Below are 18,475 nucleotides of genomic sequence, written 5' to 3'. Positions count from 1 at the left end.
AGGGTTTCTTAAACTTTTTTTACCACGGACCACTAAAATTTTTTTGGAGCTCACGCGGACCACGCTAGGCCAAAAAATTAAAAAAATGACGTCATAAATAAATTTACATCACAATACAAATAGACTTAAATCTGCTAATTTCGGTCCAAAAATGTGAAAGTGAAATGGAGTCTTATTACAGTCAGTGTAAAACCGTTCTATTTTTAATTAAATTGTTCGCCTTGATGAATTGATTTACTTCTAAAATATACACTAATATTTCAATTCACGTAACCCCAAGGGGTCCATGGACCCCAATTTAAGAACCCCTGAACTACAACTTCCATCCATTATGCTCTAAAGTTTCTAACAATATGTATATTCTTAAACCTAAACTCATCATAACACGGCCTTTAGCATTGAGTTTGACAAGATTTCGAAGTCAATCAGCGCAAGGCTTTCGTGGGCAAACGAGCCCGGAGCAGAACAATCGGCCTTCTTGTGACGTCATAAGCGAGGGCGCGCTCTTTCGCACCGAGCGCGATTTTTCGAGCCGCTAATTGCGGCCGAAGGGGGCAGCTGGCGCGTTTTGCCGGCCACGTCCACTTCTAGATGAGCCCTTGGTGCGGCGCGTTGATTATGAGTTGGGTCGCGGCAAGGCTGTTTCACTTTGGCACGTAAACGAGGGAAACGGATTTAAAGACAAAAGGACGATTATTCCCTTGGCCCAGTTGGCCGAACGCGGCAATTTCACGCCCCTAGGAAGACTGGAACTAAGTCGGCCCTGTGTGAATCGAAATCCGCTGGAGACTCTGCGTCGATAACCCGCCCCGCCTTGATAAGGATGCGTGCTTTGTATTTCAGTGGGGCGACTTTCTTTATGGCGTGATTACGGCGGGACGCATCGATGTACGAGTTCGGACGATCAAAATCAATTGTTAGGTGCATCCGCATTTATTAAGGGTTATACGGATTGGAAATGCGGGCTGCGAGATTATTTCTAAATCTCTTAACTACTATAACTGATGTGATTGGTAATTGTTAGCTATTAAACATCGCAAATAAAACCCCTTCGACAGTAAAGGAAGTCTAACAATCATATATATCATATTGTCTCATTTTTTTATTTTAAACGCGCCTTGCTTGAAATTAAGAATGACCGTTAATAACTGTTTGGAGCCGATATCCCATGCCAAGTGGTAGTATCCAAATTAATATAGGAATTCCAGCCATAATTATAGGAATTCCAGCCATTCACTGCCGCGATTACCAAAATAAGGTAACTTAACTTTTTATCTTTTAAACAAATTTTGCCCAAATAACCTGGACCAAAAAATTATCCATCATGTTAACATCTCGCGGTAAGTAAACTTCCTTACGCTAAAGCTTAGTTAGAGCCTAAACACCTAAAAACAATCACCATCGAACGTTTTAATTTCATCTAATTTGCTTGGGCATAGTAATGACGTCATTAGGTACCCCATCGGATCGTAATATTTTTTGTTAAAAATATCGAACATGGGGAATCGATTTGTAATACAATGCCAAGTATCGGCAGTCCTAGTCAAAGTATATTTGGTAGAGCGTACCAATTTTGGCCATATAACGTTGATTTAAACTCGATAAAAAAAAACGAAGCAAAACCTCAGGTTTAAACAAATTTTAATCAAGCGGCTGTAACGCTGCCTTTTTTCTGGGCATTTTCACTTCACCAGAAACGACGTTCAATGGAAAATCGGATTAACGTGACAAGGATAAAGGAGCACAGGTTAAAGAAATAAAAAAGGTGTAAGCGTGTTGAAGGGGTAGGTGTGCGGTTTAGGTCCTTGCAGCAGTCAGTTTAGACTTAGACCAGGTCAACACCGCGTCAGGTTAGTGATGAAAAAATAAATCAACAGACTATAGTTAAATTGATGAACTTGCATGAGTATGAGCAATACCTTAACTAAAAATAACGAAAAAATAGCAGTCTATTTGTTTTAATAAAAAAAATTAGGATAAATCGCCTATTGTATAAAAAAATATAAAAAAGCACTTAATTTTAACCAAAGTTATTTCTTCAAATGACGTAAGTCAAGTCTAGTCATTTTGCCGAAACGACTTAAGTCAAGCCATTTGAAAACAGTGGCTTAGGTGCATTGACTTAAGTCATTTACAACACTGGTATTTCTGTAAGATTTTATACAGATTTCAGCAACTCACTAAGTTCGTAATTTGCTGAGGCATCTGATGATTCAGCCTTAAAACGCCCATGAAAAAAAAACTAAAAACATTTTGCTCAGCAAGAAATTTCCAAGAGGGAACAAATGCCCGCAAAGCCCTTATCAAGCGCCGATGCACATCCTTTGCATCCGCATTAGGTCTATAAAAGATTAGCGGCCTGCTGATTGAACAGTTGGCGAACATGCTGCGGCATTTTAGAATGCGACTGATCTAGACTGATAAGGCGTCTGGGGAATGCTGAAGTCCCAGGGGAGACAAAGCAATGGAAAGAATGGGAAGTTTTCCGGCCACAGCACGTTCATTATTAAGTCAATATCGATCTCTGAACTCTAATAGAAAGGATCGATTACGACTCCAACGAGTTTCTGTGCGGTTCAGGGGTTGAGGTTTGGAATTTTCTACACACTGGTTTCAATTTTGAAAAATGGTCGTCGCGGTTTTGATGCTTAAAGTCGACTGTCGTTTCAGATATTGACTGCCTTTTATTGATGCCTTATTGAAGTTTATAATGCTTTAGGATCAAATAGTCATTACAAAAAAAGCAAAATTTGTTTTTTTCTTGGATATAAAAACACTAATAGATAATCATTAGTATAAAGTGGTTTATGCTTACAAAAAATTTTAATGCCAAACAGTTTAACGCTTTTTCCAGGGCTACGGAGTCCGACTCCAGCCAAATGTGTGATTTCGTCGAGCCCCGAATCAGGCTCCGACTCTACAGTATTTCACCAATTTACGTAACTCAATTAAGATGGATTTTCAGCAATCCGTTCATAGAGGTGGTATATAATTCACCCACTCACAATACATGGTTGGAAAATATTCCACTATTTGCTATTTCGCCTTTACAATTTAAAGTTAACAGCCATGACAGTTAAATTTGGAACTGCGCTTGCGCACGTCGGACTCGGGTAGTTTTACTCGAATCCCGTACCGGACTCCAGCTAAACAAACCGACTCCGTCGAGTCCCTATTCCGACTTCGCAGCCCTGAGTTCTTCTTTCGTACAGACTCTTACTGAAGTAATCAAGTTTGTTGCGACCAAAAAATCAGTTAGTGCCACCATGCGGATATCAATAGTTACGTTAAAAAATCTGTTTATCAACTATTTAGCCTAGTAACCAACCTAGAATAAAGAAAATTATTTCTTTCCGTCATGCGAATTTGACTGTTTCAGGTTGTTCGTGATAACTTTTTCTGCCATGCTACACTCAATGGCGGAATATTGAGTGACGTCATATTTGCATATGACTTGATTAATAGATCTATCAGAAGAATACGAACACTTGTGGTTAAATAGGACAACATTGCTATATTTATCTTGTTTTCTTCAATTTCTTATGAATGTGTTGATTAGTTTTCCGATAACCAAACTGAATTGTTTTCCGATGCTGTTAATTTCTAAGTAACGAATTTAAAAAAATATAGAAGACAAACACTTCGAAACTGTTTGTTTTATTTCCAGGTTTTATTCGGTAGTTAGTTTGGATATCACGATATAAAAACGAAAAAACTTGTGCAATTTTTGTTGATCGGACAAAAGCTACGGCTCTTGCTCGCAACAACGAATTTATAAAGCCAATTTAAAACTGAAAATTTTTACTATTTTTGCACATTCTGCCAAAAAGCTAGTCAACTGGTTTAAAGAGCTGTATTAGCCGAACGAGGGTGGAAAAATGCTAAAAATTACGTCAGGAAAATTACGAGCAGATGCTTGTTTTTAAACGTGTGGTGAAAAATCTGCCCTGTATTGTCGAAGTAGCTCAGTGTTTGTTTACCCATGGGTTAATCACTCACTCAATGGGTATTTTACAATTTTACAGGGGCACTTTTGACAATGTTACGAGAAGTTATATTTGAATACAGAAATTTAAAAAAGTACTACCTAGCCGCCGATTGAACAAAGTTTAACATTTATTGGAGTGCTAACATATAATCATCTCATTTTACTCAGTTTATTAACGAATTGATTGCAGTTTTAGCTTTAAACATCGTGGAAAGCACACTAAAAAGGTTAAAAACCACAGATTTGTTAGCTTTTATTTTTGTCGAAGGAGTTTGAATTAAATTGCAGCACAAGGCAAAACTAAAAACAATCCCGTTTTGCTTAAAACCGGCGCCGACTAGGAATGTCCGATACTTCGCTTTTTATCGGATACCGATACCCGATATTTTGTGCAAACTATACCTATCCGATACCAAATGACGTCATAATCATTATATAATTGTGACGTGCGAACAATGTTTTCCGCTTGGGTAGGAAAACAATTGCTTTATTAAGCAATTTTTGTAAAAAAAATTTTTTTTCTAATTTTTGTAAAAAAAATTTTTTTCAAGTGAAAAACAATCAGAAACGCAAATCATGGCTGAAATTTATAAAATTAACTCGGTATCGGATCGGCACCGATACCGCCCTAGTATCGGACGTAGACCGATATTATCACTTGGTATCGGTCATCAGTTCCGATCCAATAATTTCGGACATTCCTAGTTTAGTACTAAGGCATGGTAAAATAAAGTTTTACTTGTACAATTTGTTTAAAATATTTGTTAATAAGAAATTTTCGTATCGGACAAATACCGATACTACTACTTGGTATCGGGTATCGTCAGCGATACGATATTATCGGACATCCCTGGTGACGATTGGCACTTTATATCGTAACAACTCGACAACAGTCGAAAATGCATAAAATCAAGATCGCCCTGCCCCAGTGGGTGAATGGATGATGATTGGGGGCAGAAGGGGGTAAAACCGTAGACGTATGTACATTGCTGGGTGAAGAAAGGGGAATACCCGCAGCGTTCACTCGATCTTCGTCCAGGATTTGCTGAAACTTAAAGCGCTGCTGACCTGTGGGAAAACAAACAAGGTTTATGGCGGTTGTTGGTAAACTGTGCTTTGCGGCGAAGTCCTGGTGCCCGACTTGTACAACTAGAAAATTCTAGTTCTCGAGTTCAACAAATTACAGCAAAATCCCAACGTGGCTAATTCTAATTCTAATCTAATTTGTGAATTGTTCGTGTGCTCTGGTGTAAAACAAACAAGGTTTATAGCAGAGTTCTCTAAGCGTGCTTTACGACGCCCTGGTGCGTCGTTTCAACTTAGCAATGACGTCGCGAAACGAGTCGGTTTCGTATCTAAAATAAAAAATACTTACAGATATTGAAGGAACTATATCAAACACATACAGAAGAAGGTAGCATTTTAAACGTTTCAAAAAACTCTTTATTTATTTTCATTTGACCTTTTCAAATTGGACTGGGCCTTTTTGCCGCCTCGCAAGTCAAGAAGGGGCAAGATACTTTTCAAAGTTTGTTTCTAATGTTGTAGCAATATGTAGAACCAAACGCACAGCACAGACATATTCAGACAACCCTGCTCAAACGAAGGTTCAAATTGGAACGCAGGTTCGGCTGAAAGGCAAAGGGATCGGGTGTCTAAAGGTGATTAGAAGGGACGGGAGATTAGCTCGCGACCCCAGCTTAAATTATTCATCGTTATTTGGCCTCTAAAGTGGATTTGGCTCGCCTAATCCATCCAGGTGGGCTTTTATACAAAAATAAGGCGTTATTATAGGTTCAGAGTAAATACAGCTGCTGTCTCACAAGCTCGCAACTTATTTTAAGAACGAATACATTTAAAGTTAAGTCAAAAAAATTAAGTGAAATTTTACAAATCTAAATATTTCGGCCATATCCAGTCAAAAACACAAACAAAACTGTGGTTTAGAAGAGTCTTTTTTCAAACAACAAAAACCATTACATAAAAGTCGAAGGTTTTAGTTTGACGTACTAAGAAAACCAAAGCTCATATCGAAGTATGGGTAACAACATTTTAAACGTTTTAAATATATAGATTGCAAAGGAATAAAGAAAAATTCGAAATGTTCACAAAGATACCCACTTCTATATTCAATGAAACATGCACACACAGTCACACATGTGTGTGTTAACCACTGTGGCTTTCGGTGGACTCCTTCTATCTTAATATTTATTAAACGGAAAACTATTTATTTAGGCACGCCAGTTTCATGTTGTGAACGACTTACTTGTATTCCTAATGATTTAGCGCACTGTAGCACGCTTTCCTGTTCAGTGGTGTAGGTGTCTCTTTCCCGGGTCAGAATAGCAACAATGCCTGGAAAATACAAAGGAAAATGTGTTGACGGTTGTCAAGTTTGAAACGAGGCGAACTGAAGCAGGAAAACTCAGGAATTTTACACACAACAATACGGAAAACTTTGCATCATCAAATATGATATTATGTAACTGAAGAACATATTTGGCAAACGAAAGCTGAAACGCGTAATCTAAAGCCCTATTTATCACATCGTAAAATCACTTAATGAACTAAGATTTGGCTTATGGCAGTTAATCAATTTGGATGTTTAAGTGTTGATAAACACGTAACACGGTTAAGCGCTTAATCCTAACTAAGTAGTACAATCGTATTGCGAACTGGAAAGGAATAATTTTCCATACAGTAGCTTATTTTTTGTCTGATGTGTTGCTCTTAGTGTGTTGAGTTATGATTTAAAAAAGCGATATCCTAACTTGACATTTTATTCCGGTACCCACAATTGGCTTCAACGTTAAAAAGTTTATTTACCACGCGCGTTATTAACCTATTATATAACCTGATAAATCGCTGCGCCGTGCAATTTCATAGAATGATCTATGTTTTCCGAGGTATAATTAAGATATGTGCAGGCTATATTAATTTTTAATATTAACTTTGGGTATGTTTGTTTAACATAAAAAAATAGAATAGAAAGGCAAATATTTGTTTTGCATTAATGCTTATTGGAACTTTATTATTGATTATAAAAAAGCTGCAGATCCCACAGTATCCAATGTGATAGTGTAACTGTAATCAATGTTATTATACAGAATTATAATATTGGTAAAACTTTTGGGGACATGAACAATTTTACTTAAACTGAATGTAGTTTGCTGTAGACGCCTTTTTGAGTTTTAACTGCAGATAGTGTTGTCAATGTTATTAGAAATAATGATAACATTGTCGTGGATGCTCAATTTCTCACCAAGTAAAGCGACAATGGAAAGTACAATCACAGTTTCCCAACGACGGAGAAATCAATATTTCAATCATGCCCTAAACCTCTATAATAATTTGGTATTGGATCGGCACCGATACCACCACTACAAGGCTTTGGGTACGATCCGAATTTATCGGACCCACCTAACTACAACCGCGATCTTGCATCGACTCTGTGTCTAAACAACACCAATAAGTAACAACTACATGCATATATACTAAACTAGGCCTACCATATTGATGAATGGTCCTGCGACAACTTACTTAATACATGTTATCTTAATAGTTGTGTCTTGTTATCTAAGCACACGATAACTAACCATAGTAACTTTATATTAACCGTTGTTTATTAACATTTTAACAATGCTATTGGGGTCAATAGCATTGTGCCTACGTTTCTACAAAAAGTAAATCTGTATTGTGCCTACGTTTGTGACTTATACCACATCATGGTTTTTACCAGTTCGTATTTGTAGTATTTTTAAAAAACCCTTACAACTTTGGTCACATTTACTTTGTTTCAAACATCCACACTTAGACAAACCTTCACTACCTTGTTTTTTTTTCACTTTAAAGGTTGCAATATAATATCCGGTAATATCAGATCGTAGACTTATGTACGTGACATGCTTGTTTACATCCAACAACTATACTAAAACCACTTTGTAGCAAAAGTTACCTTCCAATTCAGCGAGATCAGTTCCAGTTTTTTCAGCTTCTCTCTTCATTAGAAAGCGACAGCATTCAGTGACTCGACACAATCTCCTGCGTTTAAATCGCAAATCAATATCAGAAAATGTGAGAATTTGATCACAAATACTTCAGTGGATAATAATATAATAAAAGGATGAATTTTATATATTGTTGAAGGCCTCGCTACCAAAACACTGTGGTAAAAGTGTTAACACTTTTCGTAATGTAGGTCTATGGCTCTATGCTTTAAAAATTTTAATTTTGAATATGAAAAAAAAAAGTTTTATAAGACAGACAGTCCGTAACAATTTATTTTTTAGTTATATGGTGATTTGTTTAGAAAAAAGTCTGGGTCATAGGTAAAAACGTTCGATCAAACAAAATGGGATTAAAAATGAATTTCAAAAATGTATAAAAAGTGCTACTTAAAGGCCTGCTGTTTGTTAAATATAAATAGAAAACGGTTTTAAGAGATTCTAAAGTGTAGTAACATTTGGATAAAGTCATTACCGCCAAACGAACGACCCAACCTTACCGTAGACACGATGAGGATTCAACATTACTTGGCTTGTTATAGGCTGTTATTGTCCCCAAGCTTACATAGCTTCGCAGGATGTTCAAATCACCGGAATAATTCTTAAGTTCAAAAGTTCGAACCTAGACACAAGCTATTATTTGCTGGCTTAACTAACCCACTCGTTTGTAAGTGCTTGGGAGGTCTAAGACTTCGGCCAGTTCCCCTTAAGGCCGCCAAGTGTGACTTCAAACATAAAATGCCTTTTTTGTGGTTCTTTTTCTGTTCTAAGGAGGGTTCAGTCTACAGTTCTAGCTCAGTAGTTCTCAACTTTTTATGGCGTGTGGTCCTTTTTGGGGGGGTCTATAAAAAAAGGTTTTCTTGAAATCTTATCACATAATTTAAAAAAATGGAAAGATTTTTTTTAAATTAAGCGATTAATTGGCGCCTTATTCTTGAATATATTTTGGCTTTATTTCGTTTTTTTTTTCACATTTGTTGGGTCGAAAAGCAGGTTTCTTTAGTCTAATGCAGTGTTTCTCAACCTTTTTCACCCCAGGGCGCACTTGTCAACCTTTCAAAACGCGGCGGCGCACCTGACGAGCGAGTCGACCGCTAACTTTGTTCGGATACTTTGTTTTTTGCTGGCAGTTTTTATTACATCAGGCTCCTAATTTTATTATCTATAAAGAAGCCTGCGGAGTCGGTTAAAAAACATAATCCAACTCCCGAGTCCGACTCCGGTCAAATGTGTGATTTCGTCAAATTCCGAGTGCTTCTGCCACCCTACAGCATTTATTTTTCCCATTTACGTAACTAAATTAAGGTGGATTTTCAACAATCACAGGGGTGTCATATATGTCATCCAACCACAATACATTGCTGGAAAATATCCACCATATGCTATTTCGCCTTTTTAATTTGCATTTGGCGGCATTATTAGTTTTAAAATTGGTACTGCGCACGTCGGACTCGGGACTCAGGCAGTCCGACTTCAGCAAAACAAATCGACTACGGTACGTCGAGTCCCAAATCTGACTCCCGACTCCACAGACCTTCTTTAAAATACAGTGTGCTCAATAAGACAGGCCTAAATAAAAAAAAAATTAAAATAGGCCTTTCGTGTTGTAAATTATGAAAACACACAGTATGTTAGTTAGAGTTCGATGGAAACACAAAATAAGCCCCCTAAGCAACAAAATCTAACTCGGAATAAATCAAAAATGTAACGGAAAAAAACCTAAATGGACAAAATAACGCCCAAAACTGTAAAAAAAACATGGTATGGGACGATTAAAGGACATATTCTTGGCATCGGTCGTTTTGGTGTCAACGTTTGGGTGCCATAGTGTTTTGGCACAGGATTGTTTGCCTCTGTTTGGGGTTAGGCGCGAGTAATGGGTAGAATTAGAATTTGGGTTATGGTAAAAATTATTAGGGGAGTTTGTGTTGAAGTTATGGGTGGGGTTTGGGCTTAAGTAAAAGGTAGCAAAGGCCTTATTCTTGCCATTTAGGCCTTATTCGAACGAATTTAGGTCTTATTTTGATTTAAACGTTATTACGAGCATTAGGTATTAGTCCTATTTTGGTCTTACTCCGAACTGTTTTTTATGCCGAAGTTGCTTTTGTTTTAATTTTGGTCTTATGGCGGAAGCCCCGCTAGATTGCAATAGTTTCTCTTTCTTTGTTAGCGAAGAGCCAACATCAACCATTGGGACTTCAATAAGGGCTACGAATCCAGTCATATTGCTCAGTGTTTATTCACAGAAAATAGTGACTAGAGTTTATTCTAAAATTATTCGCAAATTCTACAAATAGGCCTCATACAGAATTTTTGTAACATTTTTTCCCCATTTTCTTGCGGCGCAGGAGAAACGCTGGTCTAATGGTTTATCTAATCCACGCGAACAGTCCAATGTTTTCAGCGCCACGTAAAAAAGTTTAGAAACCTCTGTTCTAGAAGAATTATAAATCCACTCACCAAGCGCCGATATCGGTGCGTTTCAACTTTGGGGATTCCCCTTCGACGCAACCAGGAACCACTTCGTCGCTGCTCTGAGCGCGGATGAATCTGAAAAGCGGAGGAATACAACTTTCAGCAAGTTTAAATTGAACATTTACACTCGCTCTAAGCGCAAGCTGTACATTTTCGGTTGTATAGACAGGAGCGCGGATCTAGGAAGGTTTTTGGGGGGTAGAGCTAAACAAAGTTTTCAGAGATGACTTCACAAAGTTGCGTCAAAATGTGACGTCATAATGAAGTAATAGTAAGAACCCTGCATAGTTTGTTCATTTGGTTTTAGGTTAGAGAGGTGTTACTTTAATTTACGTCAAATAAAAAGCATAAAATACAGTTTTGGATTGTAGGTCGATTTAATGCGACAAAGAAAAAATTGAACTTATGTCGGCCGTAATAACATTGCACTTTGGTAAATTTCCCGAAACTCGGTAAATAAACTAAAAAGCCAAAAGCCTTTACGTATACCACTAGATTACTAGAAGGTTATACACGTGCACCACAAATCCAACAACTCTTCTGAGATAATCTCGTCAAATGGTAACCGCAGATCAGATTAAGGCGCTAAACCCGCGGTTTGGACTTTACATGCTTAGAGCGCCATCGCAGCAAAAGGGGATTTCCCTTTGAAGCGCACCGCTCAGTAAGCCGGGATTTCCCGCGAAATGTCATCCGAACCGACCGATGCCACGCTCATCCAGTGTTGCGGTGTACGGATCAGATGAGCACAAATGTGATTTAGCGCTGGGAAGTCGGGATTGCGGCTTCCGCTATGCTGAGCCACGCACAAAATTGTGGGCGTTGAAATGTCGAAATGAGACTGTAGATGACATTTTTTTTTTTCTTGAGGTTGCCACATTTTTAACGAAAAAAATTTGAAGACATTGAAATACATCTTAAAGAAAATGTATGGGTCATCTTATGACAGGCGTGTGGATCTAATATCCAGGATTATTTCGGTGAAAAGGGGCTTTGCGAAAGAACTGTGCATTTACCGGGTAACAAAGACCTATTTTGGTTGTGAGCAAGAATAGTTTACAGCGCCAAAGATGACACTAAAGCCTAACCTTGCCGTAGGAAAAATCCAGTTAATATATAGCAGTGTTTCCCAATCCATAAAAAAACAGGTGGCTGTTTGATTTGATTGGGTCGCCGACTGCAGTAGTTCAACATGGTTAGATTGATTGATATATTCGTTCTGAGCGAGATTTCTTCAACATTTTAGAAAATTGGCGGAAGATACACGAAAAAGTGGCGCATATCATTTTAAATTGAATTTATTATTACTCATATCTTATACAAACATTCAGTGAAGAGAATTGTTTCGCCAAAGATTCGCTGGTACACTTACGCTTAGTATTTGGGGTATGGCCTTAAGGTTGAGAAACACTGACCGACCTATGGGGTTTTCGCTTTGCGCAAAATCGTTATTAACACCTCTCAAACCGAAAACTTTAACAAACCAACGAACTGTGTGCAGCGTCCTACAGATCACTTCTATGTGACATCACGTTTTAACGTAAATTTGTGACACCGCGTTATGACGTAACCTTGTGACGTAATCTCTGGAAAATATTTTCATGTCCCCCTTAAACAAAAATCCTAAAAAAAAATCCAAAAGTCCCCACCTGCTTATGAGGAGCATTAAAATCGAACCTGGATTCCCAAACGATCTGATGTATAGTAATCGATAGGGTGACAGGAAGTTTCAAATCAGCGTTTATTTTGAATTGCCCGCTCATCTAAAGCGGCCTGTCAACTTCAAGCCACAGACGCATTGCGCAAGCCGCAAGCCGCAAAACGCAAACCACTGCCTTCTTCCATGGGAGACGGAACATAGGGCTTGTGTCACATCCATTGCATGTATAATATATATGGCTTGGACAGGATAACGTTTTGACATGTCGGTATGCGTTTATGTGTATCAGGTTGCATGGCCAACAGCTTTCATTTTTTACAAGCATTTCTCTTGGGTGGTATTGACATGTCAATTACCTAAATGTTAGATGATTGTTTACAATAGATAAATAATTTAGAGATAATGCTTGAGTTTGGAGGTTTTAGTAAGAAATGTTGGAGGTTGTAGTAAGACGCAGTATAGGAATATCTAAGCCCATATACAGGTAGGTATAGCATTTTGAGCGTTTCGAAAATCTTTTAATCATTTAAAAAAAACTTAACTATACTTCTATATGAGCTTTGATATTCTTACTTCTTATTGACTTTGACTTATTAATTTAAACTTAACTAACATGCGAGCTCCTACCTCGACAAAGTAGGAGTAACACCAACTGCAGTAAGGATAACTACAATGTCAAGGTACCATGTGCACAGTGACCTTTGACCGTACAAACTACTTATTTTTTACGCTTTTCTAAAAATAACTGAGCTTATAGCCAATTTTGAGAATCCATATATATTTATATGAAAATTAGTTTTATTATCCCCGTATTGCTGAATGTTCAGCAGTATTTTTAGCGTTTTGTAGAAAATTATTAATAGTCGATTTACATTGGAAATCAAACAGTAGTAAATTTGACATTTTTGATTAGACCTGTGCGACAATTAACATTGTATTCCGATTCCGATATTTTTAACAAGGCCGAGACTCAGTGTAGCAAATACCTGTTTCCTTTCTTTAGCTCCATCTCGAGAAACCTTATCGCTTCCCTTGCTCCAGATAGTTCCTTCTTAACTGAGTCGAGTCCGTCGATAACTGAACAAAGTTGAGCGGTGAGAATATTATTGGGGTGTTTGAGGATATTTCAATTGAATTGAGTCGAGTAACGAGTAATGTACAATGTACATGTAAATTGTTTTAATAAAAAGACAAATAATAATTGAGTATGGTACAGCGTTTGTGGGATTATGATAAAAAATACAAAAAATTATCTTACACATTTGTTCAGCTTATATACAACTCAACAGTTTTGAGCAAATCTAAAACGGGACTTGACTTGAATTTTATTTAACGAAAAAAATCACCAAAAATATGAAATCGCCGTTTAGTTTAAAATTTTATCAAATGTAGCTTGGGATTTTTGGCCGATAAGTTTTACCGTTAATAACATATTATTGACAGCGCGCCGAAAGAATTAAACTGGCGCACCGGATTTGACCCATGGGCAATAGTTTGGTAAACCCCGGTTCAAGGCACAGCTTACCTGACTTTCTAAAACAAAAATAAATTACACAATAATTTATCTCAATTCTAGCGGACATTTTTTTACTCACCAGTATTTGGCAGCGTCACAATGAACCTCTCGCTTGCCACCAGTCTTCTCACGTGACCCAACTCGTAACAGAGGGCCGACACCGTGGGCACTAGGTGGAGACACTGAGCGCTGTCACGTGACTTCTGGTTGCCTAGCGACGTCTCCAGGGCTTGCACCTCACTGCGCAGGCGCGAGGTTGCCATGTCCTTCATGAGCCGGTCTTTACGCATTGCTTCCACCGCCTGTGGAAGGGATAGCGAAGTTTAATGACAAATATTTGACCATTTTAATATTTGAATGTGTTGCACTGCTCTAACCTTTAGCTAGGGCTGTCCGACAAAATTGGATCGAAGAAATTTTCGTCCGAACTAGAAATTAAGATAGGTATTTTGGATACCATTTGCAATCCAATGCAGCAATTTGCACTTTGTTAATTCAACAAAGACCCTAGGTTAACAAATGACGTAATTTTAAACTTCTTAACGCTACAGCATTTTTTTTAAGTGTTGTAAATGACATAGGTCAAAGTCAAGTCTGCTAAAGCTTTTTAGTTTTAGTTTTTAAAGAAATATAGGATCCATAAAACCAAGGGCGAGCTAACGAAAAAACTATTCAGCCCAAAACTGTGCGCGGGCCGGTAGCGATAAGTTTAAGCCAACAAAACAAGCACACACACACACACACACGCGCGCGCACAAACCCAGACACAGAAAAACCACGGCACTTTGAGACTTTTTAGTATTTATTTTTCATTTTTTTTGTTAGAAACGTGGCTTTTTGGAGATACAGGTCGTCCCGGAGCCTACAAAGAAACCGACTCTTTGGGTTGCTTCTCTGCTATTTGTCAAATTTCGCTCAGAAGAATTGGCAGCGTACACACACGTGCGCGTGCAGCCGTGCACACACACGCCACACAACCACATGCACGCACATACACGCAGAGTGGCGTAAACATGAGATCAGCAGTGGTTAGGGCGGCTCAATTACACGCAAATATTTGAAGTGTTCCGATCTACACGGAGTCGTAAGCTCTGTAGAGCCCAAACACAGGCAGACAAGCGCGCGTAAATATTGACGCCGGGCGATTTTCGTCAGTGTTTGCGCTTTAGGGGGGTGGGGGGCATGTGCGGTGGGGTCGTTAATTAAGACGAGCGCAAAAGGGTTGTTGAAGAGAGCGGTAATAGCTCGGTTGATCTCCGTGGCCGTGTTTTTTTTTTCTTGATCTATACAGCAATGTGGTAATGACAAGTTAATCACTTAAATCGTTCGGGCAAAATTACTTTATATAACTTCTTTTAGACAAACGATTTGGCTTGACTTGAGTCTTTCAGATAAATGACTTGACTTGAGTCTTTCAGATAAATGACTTGACTTGAGTCTTTCAGATAAATGACTTGACTTAAGTCTTTCAGATAAATGACTTGACTTGAGTCTTTCAGATAAATGACTTGACTTGAGTCTTTCAGATAAATGACTTGACTTGAGTCTTTCAGATAAATGACTTGACTTGAGTCTTTCAGATAAATGACTTGACTTAGGTCGTTTGGACAAATGACTAAGGTTGAAATGAAATGTATTCATCAGGCATTTATTTCATAAAATTGGGTTATTTATTTTAATTTTTACACATAAAACAGTTTGCTTGCTATAAGTTGCGTTTCTGTCATCTTTCTTGATTTATTGCTTAGAATTTCCCTAATTATGACTTGACTGGGACTTGACTTGTTTTATTCATAAAGACTTGACTTAGACTAAATTTATTTTCAAATGACTTGTTTACAAAACTATCCAAGCAGTTAAACGAGTTCGTGCAATTCGATGTTCCTTGACGTTTTTCTGCGGCGACCAAACACTAATGGTAAAATAACAGCGAAGATTTAGCGAGTTGACTGTTCGAGATTATTTTTAACCACGGGCCTTCAAAATATTAATTATTTTTAAAAACGACTACCTACTTTTTTAGGTTATTTTATCAACCTCAAACTCAGGTTATCGCTTGGCATTCCATTTTCTAAAAAAAACATTAACCAGATTTGTTCCCCAGAAGCAAATTTTGTTTGTTTTTAAGCCAAACTGCTCAGTAAACAGAAAACTTTTGAAGTTACGGCGCCAGGGTTTTACCTTCTAGGTACCAGGACGTTTAACGACATTGGCCAATAAAGCTGATCATTTTACAAACGTTTGAAGCTATTTTGTCAATGTTAGTTGAAGACTTTTTTCTACCAAGCAGGAATTTCCCTTTCAACAAATGACAACGCCCATAACTTGCACTTTCTCTATCGAAGAGCTGTTTCTTTTCATTATGGCCATAAACTGCACAATGAATTGTGACTAGGGATGAAAATGCGGTTGATACCAGGCATAGTATATACTAAAAAGTCATCCATGATGCCTTCATACATTGCAAACAAATTGTGACAGGGATGAAAATTGTGACTTAGGGGATGTCCGATACACGATACTAGACTTTTCCAGATTTATTTTTTTATTTAAACCCAAACTGTACGTAAAAAGCCAAAAATGTCCAAAACAATTAATTGTTTTTTTATATTGAAAACACATTAAGTTTGGTTTAAATTTAAAGATATAGTCAATGGTTGATTTTGTATGATAAACATTCACATTTAGTATCAAGCTGTCGTGAGGTTCAAAACAATAGTGTGCTGTGGCCATATGAGTATAGCACGTTTACAACATCCCAAAAATGCATTTTTAATTGTCAAATCTCACACCTCGTAAGTACAACATATCGAAAAATTGGCTAAAATATCTAGCTTCTTTGATGTTTAAGCGTGCTTACCTTAAAGTGCAATAGAATAAAATCATAGAAACAATGTCCCATAATAAAATGATTGATTATTTTGATGTTCGGCAGGAAAGTTTTCTAAAGTAACGTATGCATTTTAATAAGTCATTGAAAAAAGTGGTAGTATTGTCCTTTATTGAACATTTATTGTTTTTTAAGGCCGGTCCGCGACAAACTTTCAGTTTTAAACGGGTCCGCAGTGCAAAAAAGGTTGCCGACCCCTGGGCTAGCCAACCAAACTAAGCAGCGATCAAATTTTGGGCGGAGACCTATGATTTGAGATCCACTGCAGCAGTGCTTCCAGCCAGTGTGTCGCGAAGCATTTCTAAATGCCACAGTTGTCTATAAGATCAGGAAATTATTGCATTATTATTACGTAACATTTATGCAACAATGTAACAAATACGTAACAATCCCAAATGCAAGCTCAAGTTTCGCAATAATAGTAAATGTGTATGCATTGGTTCTTTTCCCAACAATATGTTTGTTATTCGTTGGTTCATATCTCACTGTGGGTCGCACAATATAACTTGCATTAAAAGTGGGTAGCGATCTGAAAAAGGTACAGTAAGTCAGGCAGGTTTGGGACCATGGTTCAACAAAAAACCTGCGTCATGCGGTTTTTCAACCAAAAAGCGGAACAGCTTCTGGTTCCAAAGGCTAATGTACCCAGCAACGCTCGTTGTTTATTCGTGTCACACAACACTATCGCCGTTCACTGACCTCGCCTATATAACTGTGTGCACACGGAGAAGCCAAATACAAGCGCATTACCAGCTTTGTTTGCATTAGCCTGTCAACGATCGCGGTGCCGCAATGCTAAGGTAAATAGACGTCAAAGCGATCAAAATATCACTTCAGTTGTTTGTTTTGTTGATTTAAACAAGGCTTTTAGGGTGGCCAGGTATTTTTATAAGCTTTTTCTCACATATAGGTTTAATAATTGGTAGAATCAAATTGCTTTACCGATTGCAGTTTTATTGTTAGGCTTAATCAGAATAGCTCAAACATGTTATTACCTTGTCAAGATTTCAGTACAATCTGTCTTTATATAGAACCACCTGGTTACCCTCACCAAGTTTTTTATTGATCATGGTGAACACATAATTTATGAAAAAAAATTGAGAGACATTTCAAGAAAAAGATGTAGGTTTTTAAAGACCTAACCGATTGACGACTTTTGAATAAAATCTTTGAATAAAAGAAAACAAAACTGCATAAATTCCACGGTCAACCGAATAAAAACATCTTTTAATGATTTGTTTTCGGCACTTACAACACATTACTGTGTAAGAGCCGCGTACGCCAAAGCGCTTAAAATATCTGTAAAGATGTTGGTTTTGACGATTTAAACAAAGCCCGTCCTGCTTTTTTTTATAACGGAGTGTTGCTCTACCAGCAGAATATATAATAGATTGACGTTTCGACGTGCTATACAGAACGTCATACTGACGTTACATGTAAAACAGTTTCCCAAAAAGTAACTGCCTTTTTTACTTTGCAGGATGGTCAGGTATTGTTTTGAAAGAAATGAAGTGGTCAAAAACATATTTTTTTTTCAAGATTTTTACAGCAATTTAAAAACACTTAACTTAAGCTGGACATAAATTCAAAGAAATAAATTCAAAGACTGTTTATAGACTTTATAGGGTGTTTTAAATACTTTTCAATATTTCAATTAATTTAAAGACGATGTGGCAACCTGATTGATGAATATTTTTTTCAAGATTTATTGCAGTCTACTGTAACAAGTGTAAGAGCCGTGCGCCCCTAGTTAAAAAGCAGTGGTCTAGATTCTAGAATGTGCCTTACGAAATGTTTACCTTAAACGGTCAAACGAGCAGCGGACTCCGTCCTACGTCGTAAAAACACATCGAGAGAGAGATTGGCAAATATTTGCCAAATCGGCGGGAATTGACCGCCCCGTTTCCCGCTGTTTACTCGGGCGGGTCCCGAAGTTCGCAGC

General features: G+C 37.7%; 1 protein-coding gene across 1 annotated transcript in view; it reads right to left on the bottom strand.

Moving 5' to 3' along the window:
• Window positions 1-3,683: 3,683 nt before the first annotated feature.
• Window positions 3,684-18,475, bottom strand: part of LOC146170344 (nonsense-mediated mRNA decay factor SMG5-like) — a 36,917-nt gene continuing 22,125 nt past the window's right edge. Inside the window, exons 23-28 of the mRNA XM_083388770.1 lie at window positions 13,723-13,945; window positions 13,114-13,204; window positions 10,453-10,542; window positions 7,944-8,029; window positions 6,255-6,343; window positions 3,684-5,056 (exon numbers count right to left, since the gene is read on the bottom strand). Of these exons, the coding sequence (XP_083244896.1) occupies window positions 5,009-5,056; window positions 6,255-6,343; window positions 7,944-8,029; window positions 10,453-10,542; window positions 13,114-13,204; window positions 13,723-13,945 (627 nt within the window). The 3' untranslated portion in view covers window positions 3,684-5,008. The remainder of the gene's footprint in view (window positions 5,057-6,254; window positions 6,344-7,943; window positions 8,030-10,452; window positions 10,543-13,113; window positions 13,205-13,722; window positions 13,946-18,475) is intronic.

The sequence above is a fragment of the Ascidiella aspersa genome, chromosome 1 (assembly GCF_963924565.1).
Source record: "Ascidiella aspersa chromosome 1, kaAscAspe10.2, whole genome shotgun sequence".
Taxonomy (NCBI): Eukaryota; Metazoa; Chordata; class Ascidiacea; order Phlebobranchia; family Ascidiidae; genus Ascidiella; species Ascidiella aspersa.
The sequence above is the reverse complement of the archived record's forward strand: the minus strand, read 5'-3'. Positions and strand labels throughout refer to the sequence as shown.